A 12382-nucleotide genomic window follows, 5' to 3' on the forward strand; every position below is an offset into this window, starting at 1 on the left:
GGGGGGCGGGAGGTATGCCACCGTATGTCCAATTACCGTGCTTCACATCTGCATCGTTGGTTACCACTGCAAAACGTAAGCCTTTCTTTTCTCAACCTATTTCCATGTTCTTTGACAGGAATGCTCTAGCATTTTAGGCAAGGCAGTTCTTTGTATGGATCTTTCTCAAGAACTGTAGTCATACACCTCTGGCCCCTGCCCACGAAATACCAGTAGTCATAGCTGCTCAGGATTCCCTTTCCTGTTTCCTTCTAGCAGCCCCACTGCTGATTCTCTCTTGTACGATGGACGTCTCCTTAACAGACATGATTGGATCTGATAGTTGGTTAATTGAAAAAGTTGTATCATGTAAGGGAATTATAAAAAAAGATACATACGTAAGATTTTATTTTAACTTAAAACAACTAAAGATACATTCTTCACTGATTTTTTTTTTTTTAATATAAAACCAGGGTCTTTTCTTTGATTTATATCCAGATGATGTTTCCGCCATTTTTCCTTTGACACTCAGAATACATCTTCTGTGTTTTGCAGCCTTTTTAAAGTGGAGGAATAGCATAAATACCTGTGTGAAGCATTCTAACTGTAGAATAATTCTAGATTTGTACATTTGTCCCCTAGTCTTTTACAGCCATCTCACTCACACCTAATTTTATAACTTTTTTTTTAATCAGCTCACCTTAGACTGAATTTTTCCAAAGCATTCAAAATCATCATATCATAGAAATCACACATCCTTTTTGTTCTTATGTTTATTGGTTTATGTGACGTTTAATTTTACACTAACAAGTACAACTGACAAAGATTTGGGCAAACTCCTGGTGTTCACCCTGCCGGCTGCTAGAGCGCTGTGGGCTTAGTCAGTACTTTGGAGAGGGATTGGAGCGCCTGTCACTCTAGCGCTCGGACTAATAAAGCTAGTTCAGGAACTTGTGTACTTCCAGTCTGATACTGCTTTGTGTCCTCACCCTGACTTGACCTCCGACTAGTTTTTCCCTCCTACTCCCATCCTAGTACCTTCTGGATCACATCTCTTCCTGCTTTCTCAAGTATTCTGTTCCATGAGATAGCCTTTCTGCTGTATCTTTAACCTCTCCTGTTTTCACCTCCCTCGTGCTTATTCTTCCCTTGGTAGCCGAGTGATCCATTTAAGGTATCAGTCTGATCATGTCACTTCTTTGATAAAGACTTCTTGTTTTCATTGAGATAAGGTCCAAATTCCATAACATGGCCAGTAAGGGCCTTACTAATACAGGATCTGGCCCTGTTCACTTCTCCAATCTTACCTCTTAGCTCTCACCCCTTTGTTTGAAGTTCTAGACATACTGACCTTTGAGTTTTTCAAAATCAGTGAATTCCCTTATTTGTGAGCCTTTGCTTTTCCTGTTTCTATGCCTGGAACATTCTTCTAGCTACCCCCACCCACCAAACCCCATCCAGCTAAGCCAGTAAGATGCCACTTTTAAGTGGGTTGATAGCACTCATGTTACACGCAGTGCATCACGATTGCCCCTTCACTGTTGTTTCCCCGCTAAACAGTAATCTTGAGGGTGGAGACTTTGTTGTCTTCACAGTTCTATTCTCACTACTTCCCTGATACGTGCGAGTGGCTCTGTAAGTATCTTGAAAGAACGAATGACAAATAAGTGAACTAACAAACAGAACAGAACAAGAAAAAGAAAATCGGCTAGAAGACTCTTTCTAGTTGAATGATGGACTTGGGTAATGGAGTTAGAGTGAAGGGTCTTTTTCTTAGTGTAAATTCTTAATGCCCTTTTTCTTACTGTGCTCTGAAGATAGCATGAAACTTCTTTAGGTTTTCTTTTCCTAGTTTTTCCCCCCTAATTTTATACATTATTATTCTATGAAACCTGTTTTTTAATTTAATAGGATGTTTTATAAAATACACAATACATTGCTTGAATAGTGTTGTATCTAGAAAAAGATGAAAGATTAAGGGAATTGATTTTATTTTACAAATACGAATTTTTAGCTATTTTAATTTTTTCCCCCACATGTTGCTCCTTTAAGTTTCTAATTTATTCCGTTTGCTTCGACATAAATGCCCTACTAAAGAATCGTTCTTGAAACATTATCCAAGAAAATATTTTTGAGAAAATTTTAGAGTGTTTAATAGATGAAAAAAGGTAAGGGAAACGATTGGAAGTTACCTGAAAGAAAAATACTGAAATTTAAGTGAGTACTAAGATGTAAGTGAGACTTAACAAGAACGGGGTCAGCTTCAAGTTAAAGACTAGAAAACTATGTCTTGATTGCCTTTTCCTTAGGTATTTCATCTTCACATCTTTCTGGGCATATAAGATCTATTATGTCTATGGCTTCATGATGCTGGTGCTGGTCATCCTGTGCATTGTAACCGTCTGTGTGACCATCGTGTGCACGTACTTCCTACTAAATGCAGAGGATTACAGGTGGTAAGTATTATTTCTGGGGAGAACCTCTGGGGACCATAATATTTTAAAATGAGATTCCATTTGAAGTGTTGAGTGGAGTAAAAGATTTGCATAAAAGTTTTGCTATTATATTTTAAGGAAGTGTAGGGATTTTTTTTTTTAGTTATAAAAATGACAAAGATAAAGGTGAAGATTTTCAGTGATAAAAATGGAGAAACGTATTATCAATTTTGTTGTTGTTGTATTGATGAGGGTCATCATATTAGAAATATTTTGACAAAGTGCTTGATGTGGAAAGAGCTTTATGAGGAAGCATCGTTCCATTTTAAACACAATGAGACATGTCTGAAAAGGGAAATGGTTTATTTGGAGTCACCTGTAATAGGGAATCTGACAAAATTCAAGATCTCTTTTTCCAGTTCTTAGGCTCTTTCCTTGTTGATATATTTAAATTCCATGTACATGCTTTTGTTTTTAAATATACAGAATTTTAAAGGATTTTTTAAATAAAATTCTTTGCTTTTTAAAATCCTTGTTTCAGTGCCATTCATTCAAAAGAGTTACCTTTTTTTCTCCAGGCAATGGACAAGTTTTCTCTCTGCTGCATCAACTGCAATCTATGTTTACATGTATTCCTTTTACTACTATTTTTTCAAAACAAAGTAAGTGTTTCTCATTTTGTACTTAGGAAACTAAATTTGTCATTTAAATACAAAATTTAAGGCCTTATGTTGAAAGTAAAAATGGATATACTACATAGTTATTTTGTTTTATTTCAGGATGTATGGCTTATTTCAGACATCATTTTACTTTGGATATATGGCGGTATTTAGCACAGCCTTGGGGATTATGTGTGGTAAGTTCTGAAATTCTTAGAATATCATGACTAAATATTTTAGTTGTTTCAGAATCAGAAAAATACAGTAATGAGAAATTAAGAAATTACATTCTGTTTGATCAGGAACACCAAAGTAAACTCAATAGTCTGATTGACACTTTTTTTCCTATGATCCACCTTTAGTTATAGGGTGGGCAGTAGAATAAAGGAGATATAATAATCTTGTTAAAAGCTGGACCCTGGTATGACATTTGTAGACCCCTTTGGAGTACCAGGATTGCTTTTTTCCTCCATCAGAAGAATCTCTTCCACAGATTGGTAGTTGTCCGAGGCAGGAGTTGGGGCTCTGGGTGAAATGGGTGAAAGTGGTCAAAAGATACAAATTTCCAGTTATAAGATGAGTAAGTTGTGGGGATGTAATGTACAGCATGGTGACTATAGTTAGTAATACTGTACTGTATATGTGAAAGTTAAGAGATTAGATCTTACAAATTTTAAATGCTCTCATTATAAGAAAAATTAATTTATAACTGTATGGTGGTGGATGTTAGCTTAGACTTACTGTGATAATCATTTCAATATATATCAAATCAGTATGTTGCACATCTAAAACTAATGTTACATGTCAATTAAAAAAAAAGAATATTTCATATATACCATGTATGTGACCATGTGTGCACACACACAAATGACATTGACGATAAAGTAGTAAAACTTATTCCACAAGCCATAAGCGAAGACAGTTCTCTATATTATAGTCACATGTTTTAAATATGGCTGTTGTAATAACCTTTCTTTGTGATGATTAATTAGTTGACCAACCTTCAGGGAAAGGTGAATAGGAACTGAAGGTTAAAATTAGATTTGTTTCATGTGGGAATATCCTCGTACATCTCTAGGCAGTTGGAAGATTCCTTTAGTATTATTGGCCATCTTTTCTTCCGAATATTGCTCACTGAACTCCTATTTAATCTGAGATCTTCCTTGGTTATTATCATTATCATTCAGTGAGGTATATAGAATCTTGGGATTATGCAGAGGCTTAGTTTTTTTCCCTTGACTTTGTATGTGATCTTAGGAAGACCTAGACATTTACCTTGACATTTACAAATAAAGTGGAATGAATTTAGCTAAAATTTTCGTGCTTTTCCTGTTGTAATTTCATCGTGCTGCCTGAAAATCTTGGCACATTTATAATTTTCTGCTGTTCTGGCAGTATCCCAGTATTTATTCTTTAATAGGTTTATATGCCTTCTGTGCGAAATCAGTTTTTTGGGCAGAGGGGATACAGTTCCGACTGTAACTGATTAAAATGCGGTCTTAATGCTAAATTATACATACTCATCAGGTTATGTATCAATATTTGATTTTTTTAACATAGGAAAAAGAAATGACTATGTTAAGGTGAAATAAATAGATTGTTATAGACTATATTTTGAGCATAACAATTCAGTTTTAAGGAAATTAAAAGTGTATCTGTTATTTCCACGACATTTCTGGAGAGCATATTGTGTCCTCTTTTTATAAAGTCACATTTGTATAAGCTTATTCTTGAGGTACTCATAAAATTAGGAAAAATGATTCTCTAGGTTGGTACTGTTTTGCTTCATATATATATATATATATATATATATATATAATATATATATATATATATTATTGTCCCTCTTCATATATATATATGAAGCAAACTTTAGTATTATTGGTCATCTTTTCTTCCGAATATTGCTCACTGAACTCCTATTTAATCTGAGATCTTCCTTGGTTATTATCATTACCATTCAGTGAGGTATATAGAATCTTGGGATTATGCAGAGGCTTAGTTTTTTCCCCTTGACTTTGTATGTGATATATATATGAAGAGGGACCCATGTACCGGACAGCAATAATTTTCATCTCAGAGCCAATCTTCTCTTACTTATATTCCCACCTTACCACCCGTTATATGACGTGAATCTTGAACTTCATGTCATTTCAACTGTAAATGTTTCTCTCTATAAAATATAGAATGGCTCGGTGCGATGTCAGAGAGATAGTGGATGGGGGGCGGGGGGGTCCACAGTGTGAGGGATATAAATGATAACGTCTAAGGAAAAAAACAAAAACAAAAAACAAATAAACAAAAAAACTCATAGATACAGACAATAGTTTAGTGGTTACCAGAGGGTTAGGGGGGGTGGGGGGTGGGAGATGAGGGTAAGGGGATCAAATATATGGTGATGGAAGGAGAACTGACTCTGGGTGGTGACACACAATGTAATTTATAGATGATGTGATACAGATTGTACACCTGGGTGGTGAACACCACAATGTAATTATAGATGATGTGATACAGAATTGTACACCTGAAATCTATATAATTTGTACTAACAATTGTCACTTCAATAAATAAATAAAAAATATATTATATTTCTTATTGTCTATATTATGATATATTGTAATATATTTATATAATACATAATTAAAATATCTTAAAATATATATTATATATATTCAGTATATACGCACATAAGTATAATTCTTCAAATTTGCTGAAATACTCAGTAGTATACAACTTTACCCTACCTGTCCCCATTTCTCTCTCAATACAGTTTGTTCTTATCAGGATCTAATTAAGGTCCACGATTGCTTGGTAAATGTCTCTAAGGCTCTTTTAATCTATTGATGTTCTCTCTTCCCTGCAATTTATTAAGAAAACTTGTTTTGTTTGTTTGTTTGTTTGAATTCTGTAGAGTTTTCACACTCTGGATTTACTGACATATCCCTTGAGGTGTCATTTAATGTTTCTCTATGTGCTTCCCGTATTTCCTATAAGGTGGTAGATCTGTAGGCTCGATCAAACTTAAGAATACTTGTTCAAGAATATTTCCCAGGTGGTTGTAAACTTTTATCAGGAGGCCACTTAATGTCTGATTGTCTCTCTCTGTGAGGTTAGCAGTCATGCATAACTATGCCTAGCTCAGATAACTCACGACTGGTTATAATCTAATTTTGTTGTTTCCTTATATTTATTAGCAGGATACTTCTATACGGAGAAACTCCTTTCATCACGATTTGTTACCTTGAAATATAGTTCATATATAGGAAAGACAAAATAGACTTTTCTTTCCTTGCATACACCATCTGGGTGAATAAAAAGTTAAAGTGACCCAATTAGGCATATGCGTATGTGTGTGTCATAGTTAACTCATGGGAGATTTGCTTTTAAACTTTCAATAATGTTGGACTAGATGTAAATTCCTATCCAACAGAGAATCTTTTGTATGATTTGAATGGCCAGCTATTTTGTACTAAAGATCCCTAGTATTTATAGTAAAGAACTATCCATTTCAATCATTCATTCCAGAAATATTTATTGAGTACCTTATCATGTGCCAAGCACTCCGGCACAGGAGGTAGATAATTAAACAAAACAGACAAAACCCCTGCTTTCTGGTGTTTGGCCCATTTGAGTTAATTATTCAAAGACAACATTTCAAAACTCCCGACCTACTTATCTATCTCTCTCGTTCATTCCTTCAAGTATGTCTTCCATTCTACCAACCATGCGCTTCTACAAACTTAAACATAAAAAGAAACCCTCAGGAAAATGTCTTCTCTAGAGCTTCAGATGCCATTGGGCCATCGTCTTTAGTCCTTCCTCCATTTCAATCATTCATTCCAGAAATATTTATTGAGTACCTTATCATGTGCCAAGCACTCCGGCACAGGAGGTAGATAATTAACAAAACAGACAAATACCCCTGCTTTCTGGTGTTTTGAGCCCATTTGAGTCTAATTATTCAAAGACAAACATTTCAAAACTCCGACCTACTTATAATCTCTCTCGTTCATCCTTCAAGTATGTCTTCCATCTTCTTACCAACCATCAGCTTCTACAAATAAACTATAAAAAGAAAAACCTCAGGAAAAATGCTTCTTCTCTAGAGCTTCAGATGCCATTGGGCCATCGTCTTTAGTCCTTCCTTGAGAGAATTCCCAGTCACTTTCTTACTTATCCCTAAGATTTCATATGATTTGGGGAACGTGTTAATGTTGGTTTAATGACCTAGAATAATGTATGCTCAAGTTTTTAAAAAAACATGTTTTTTCATTCAACAAATCTTTGTCATTATCAAATTCTTGCTTTGTAAGAGATATTTTAATTCATATAGTTATTGATTATATATGTAATAATTGATACTTAATCCTAAAAATATTACATCAGGTAAAACTTGGCATATGACAGCAACAGGTGATTTGTGAAACAAATGATACAATTTTAGAAGTTCAGAAAAATACTAACAAAGACACTATCTGGAAAACAGAATAACTTTCCAGAGCAGGGGGCGTTTAGTAAATGATGGGTACTGCTCTGTATGTATTTGTTTCAAAACATCTTTTTTATCTTTACAGGAGCAATTGGTTACATGGGAACAAGTGCCTTTGTCCGAAAAATCTATACTAATGTGAAAATTGACTAGAGACCCAAGAAAACCTGGAACTTTGGATCAATTTCTCTTTCATAGGGGTGGAACTTGCACGACAGAAAAAGCGCAAGAAGAGATTTGGGCTTTAACACTGGGTACTTTGTGGGTCTGTCTTTCGTGGATGGCTTTTAAAGTAACATCTGTTTCCATTGGTCCTAGGTTCTTAGTGACTGCTTTCTCCAACTGTTCACAGCAAATGCTTGGATATTATGCAGTAGGCATTACTACAGTACATGGCTAATCTTCCCAAAAACTAGCTCATTAAAGATGAAATAGACCAGCTCTCTTCAGTGAAGAGGACAAATAGTTTATTTAAAGCATTTGTTCCAATAAAATAAATAGAGGGAAACTTGGATGCTAAAATTACATGAATAGAAATCTTCCTGGCACTTAGCGTTTCTATGTTATTGAAAAATGATGTTCCAGAAAGATTACTTTTTCTCTTATTTTTACTGCTATCATCAGCCTATTGTGGGACATTTTATATATTGAATCTGGGTTCTTTTTGACCTTTTTGTCCCCCCCAATTCAACTGCATCACTTTTTTTTTTAAAGAGAGAATTAAAAATATTAAATCCTGCATGTAATATATCTGCTCTCATCTTAGTTGGACCAACTTCCCATTTATTTATCTTAAAACTATCCAGTTATATCTTAATTCCATCCAAAGAAGATACAGTCTGAAGATAGAGGTGTACTCTTTACAATGCAATTTACTGTACAGTTAGAAAGCAAAGTGTTAAATGGAGAAGATATTTGTTTTTATTAAACATTTTGAGATTTAGATAAACTACATTTTAACTGAATGTTTAAAATGATTACCTTTTCTTCCCCCCAAGTTAGTCTTACATCTTTTTTGGGTTTGAATGAAGGTTTTACATAAAAAATTATTAAAAACAGGGGGGTGGGTAATAAATGTACATAACATTAAATAATGTAACGTAGGTATAGACTCCCAAATGCATTTGGATGTACAGATTGACTACGGAGTACTTTTTTCTGCTGATGATTGGTGTAGAAATGTGTGAATTTGGATGGCTTTTTACATCTTGCCTACCACTGCATGAAACATTGGGGTTTCTTCAAAATGTGTGTGTTTTACTTCTTTTGGGAGGGGGGATTGTTTTCTTCTGTTTCTTTTCTGAGACTCCTACAGGAGCTAAATTTGTAATTTAGAATCATATAATTTTGTTAATCCTGTCTGGGGCACTTAAGTAACATCTAAAGCATTACTGCTTTAGAATGTTAAAATAAAATTTCCTGACCAAATTGTTTTGTGAAAATAGATGTGTTTGCAATTTGAAGATATCTTTTCAAAAGTCTATATTACTGAATGCAGTTTTTTAATATACTATAAACTATGCTTTTCTAATACAGGGGACCCACACTTTAAAAATCCCCAAACTTGCTTACATCTAGATTATCCAGTGCAGTCATCAAGTGCAAGCCCTTTGAATGAAATTATGGCACAAAATCTGTTCAGGTTGGTGTACTGTGTGAAGTGGGCATGGGGTGAAAGTAGTTAGCTTACTATTGGATGAGCAAATAAAAGGTTACAGTTTTCTAAGAGAAGTGATTTTAATTTTGAATACATCTTTCTGGAACTATCCATAATGTGAAGTTTTCCTAGAACCATTGAGTTTCTAGTTTAACAGTTTGCTATGCAAATGACCACCTAAAACAATACTGTATATTGGTATTTTTAGAAAGAGTCAAAACAGCTGTATTTAAACCTTGTTGTGAAAATCATGCCATTAATAGTTACATAAGATGTTTCCATTATAAAATGTTTCCATAAATTAATAGACTCTGCATCCTGTCATACGGCATGTAAGGACTATAAAGAGTGAAAAGTTTATTTCTTACCTCTTAAGTATGGCTGACATTAGCAAACAGAAATTTGATCAGAAGTAAATTCTCTTTTTCAAGCCAAAGTGTTATATTAAATGTAATACACTGGTTCTCCGATTTTCTCTTCCTTCTTACTTGCCTTTAAGATCATTATAAGAAAGGAAACTACAAGTCAGTATTAATGGCTTATATTATGTAACTTTCTAACCACATGTACTTACAACAGTATTTCTGTCTCATGGAGTGTAAATTGGACAGCAAGCTTTTGTCATAATAAAATGAAATTTCTCATGAATCTTCAGGTAAGATATAGGGTTTTTAAAGAATGAGTGGTTTAGCTGCTTTCAGGTACACCAGTTCCTTCTTCTAAATTGAGCTCTATTTGAAGTCCTTTGAATTCTTCAGTGAAAAATCATTTTCTAATTTCCAAATAACATTAAAAGCTCCATTAAAATGAACATAAATCACCTTGAAAAGTCCTTTAGAAAACGTGTATTGGTTTATGGTTTTGTAGAGGGGCTGGGTGTGGGGTATCTTGAAGAAGATATAGTTCACAAATGGTTTGGCTCCCTAACTCTCAGTTGTAGAATAGTAAATAAATACTATTTAAGTTAATTAAAAGGTGGGGTTTTTCCACTCCATTAATGCTGCTTATCTGTCTTTCATTTGTTAACATTATTTGCTCAACTTTCCAGTTGATGCTTTGAACACTATCAACAACTAAGGATAAACTTTTCCCCTTGTATCTATAAACATGTTTCTCTTGAAATTTAGCTACACTAGTAATTATCATTTTAGATAGATAGATAGATATAGATATATATCTATATATACTCGTATATCTATCCTAGTACAGAATAGGATAAGGGGGGAAATGGAATGGCTGGAGGGATGGTAAAGTATCCTTAGTAAATCGTGTTGGGCTCTTAGGTTGTAGTGGGTTTGTCCATAAATCAAGCCCCATGCTCTTAGAATTCATTATTCTGTGGTGATATCTGAATAGTGGATAGTATGGTGAATGGTATATTCATTCACCTAGTGACTGGTATGCTTGGTGTTTCCATTGGGAGTGGATGGACTTCTTATAAAGGCAGTTGCTGCAAAATTCAGTTCTTCCAAAAGCCACTTAATTTAGGGTTTATCCACAAATTGTATTCATTTTGATAAAGCTTTTGTTTTTTAAATGTTTACTAACACTTTATGCCAAATGTCTTGCAAATATATGTTATTTAAAATTTTCCTGAATTTTTACAAATGTAAAAAAGAAATGTATTAATGTAATTTTTTCAGGAAAAGCTACATACCGAAGGGCTTCTGTATATGAAGTCTGGGAAAGAAAGCCTGTTTGTAATCCATACACTGTAGTTCCATCTGAGTTTTAAGTTTAGATTTCAGCATGTCTTAGTGCTTCATCCTATTGATTTATTGGAACACATAATAAATAGGAATAGAGACATGAAAACCCAAGAATTCGTTAATGTTTTATATCTTCATAAAAATTCCATGGTTATGAAGCTATATTCTAGCAATCAAGATGTTAAAGAGGTAAGAGAAGTGACAATTTTTGAAGATTATTTGGAAGTGTATGCAGAAATTGACTAGACTAGATTTAGAGGTGGAAGAACAGAAAGTTAACGTATAGCTGCTGAAATTTATAAGATTTAAATTCAGTATGATGAATAACTCCATTTCTCTCCTGTGATCATTTTCTAAAAGCCATTTGATTTGACATTCTTACTGTAGGCAGAAGTATGAAAAGAGAAAAGTAAAAGTTAAGTTCTCATTTCACTGTATTGCGAAATGGAAACAACTGTTGTGAAAGCTGCTTATATTGAAGTACCTATTGGTGAATTAGGCTTGCTAATTGACTGATAAAGCAGCATTCTGTCTGTTTCCCCCAGTTCATCAGTTTAGGTCATTTGCAAGTTTTCAACATAAGTAAGAGCTTATGGCAAGGAGAAATGTGGAATTCTATTTGAAAGACAATAGAACATGCGTGGAAAAGCAGTCCTACTTGGGCTTTGAACTGTGTCAAACCTGAATCTATAAATTCCCACAGAGCACAGACAATTGGTGACTGCTCGCTGATTACTTCCATTTTGTATACACCCTTGGTTTGTGTACGCCATATTCCAACTGGCTTTTTAGTGACAGAAATCCAACATAAAATGTATCAAATACATTTGAGGTTCTAATCTAGTCTGTTAATCTAACAAATTGGATTTTTATAAAGTAATAAAAAGTTAAATGTACTTCCCTTGGATACTTTTATTTCTTACCCTTTTGAAACAGGCGAACCAAGCATAGGGATGACCCATTGTTGTTGGCACGTATGTGAAGAGATGACTAATAGCTTTCCACAGTTAAATAAAGCGGGTCAGCAAACTTCTTCTGTAAAGAGCCAAATAGGAAATATTTGAGGCTTTGAGAACCATATGGTCTATGTTGTGAATACTTGACTATATTAATACATAACAGACAGTAATACATACACTAAGGAGTATGGCTGTGTTCCAGTATGCCCTGTTTCCCTGAAAATAAGACCTAGCCAGACAATCGACTCTAATGCATCTTGTGGAGTAAAAATTAATATAAGACCCGGTCTTATTTTACTATAAAGACCGGATCTTATTTTACTATAAAATAATTTACTTATAGTAAAATAAGGCCAAGTCTTATATAAATTTTTGCTCCACAAGACGCATTAGAGCTGATTGGCTAGGTCTTATTTTCGGGGAAACACAGTAACAACAGAAACAACCAGTGGGCTATAGTTTGCTGACCCCTGAAACAAAGGATTTTGAATTTAA

General features: G+C 34.2%; 1 protein-coding gene across 1 annotated transcript in view; it reads left to right on the forward strand.

Annotated features, from left to right (window-relative positions):
- Window positions 1-9867, forward strand: part of TM9SF3 (transmembrane 9 superfamily member 3) — a 59050-nt gene extending 49183 nt beyond the window's left edge. The window contains exons 12-15 of the mRNA XM_033130652.1: window positions 2289-2435; window positions 2993-3076; window positions 3194-3270; window positions 7648-9867. Coding sequence (XP_032986543.1) covers window positions 2289-2435; window positions 2993-3076; window positions 3194-3270; window positions 7648-7715 — 376 coding nt within the window. The 3' untranslated portion in view covers window positions 7716-9867. The remainder of the gene's footprint in view (window positions 1-2288; window positions 2436-2992; window positions 3077-3193; window positions 3271-7647) is intronic.
- Window positions 9868-12382: the final 2515 nt, after the last annotated feature.

Source organism: Rhinolophus ferrumequinum, chromosome 16, assembly GCF_004115265.2.
Source record: "Rhinolophus ferrumequinum isolate MPI-CBG mRhiFer1 chromosome 16, mRhiFer1_v1.p, whole genome shotgun sequence".
In the NCBI taxonomy this organism is placed as follows: Eukaryota; Metazoa; Chordata; class Mammalia; order Chiroptera; family Rhinolophidae; genus Rhinolophus; species Rhinolophus ferrumequinum.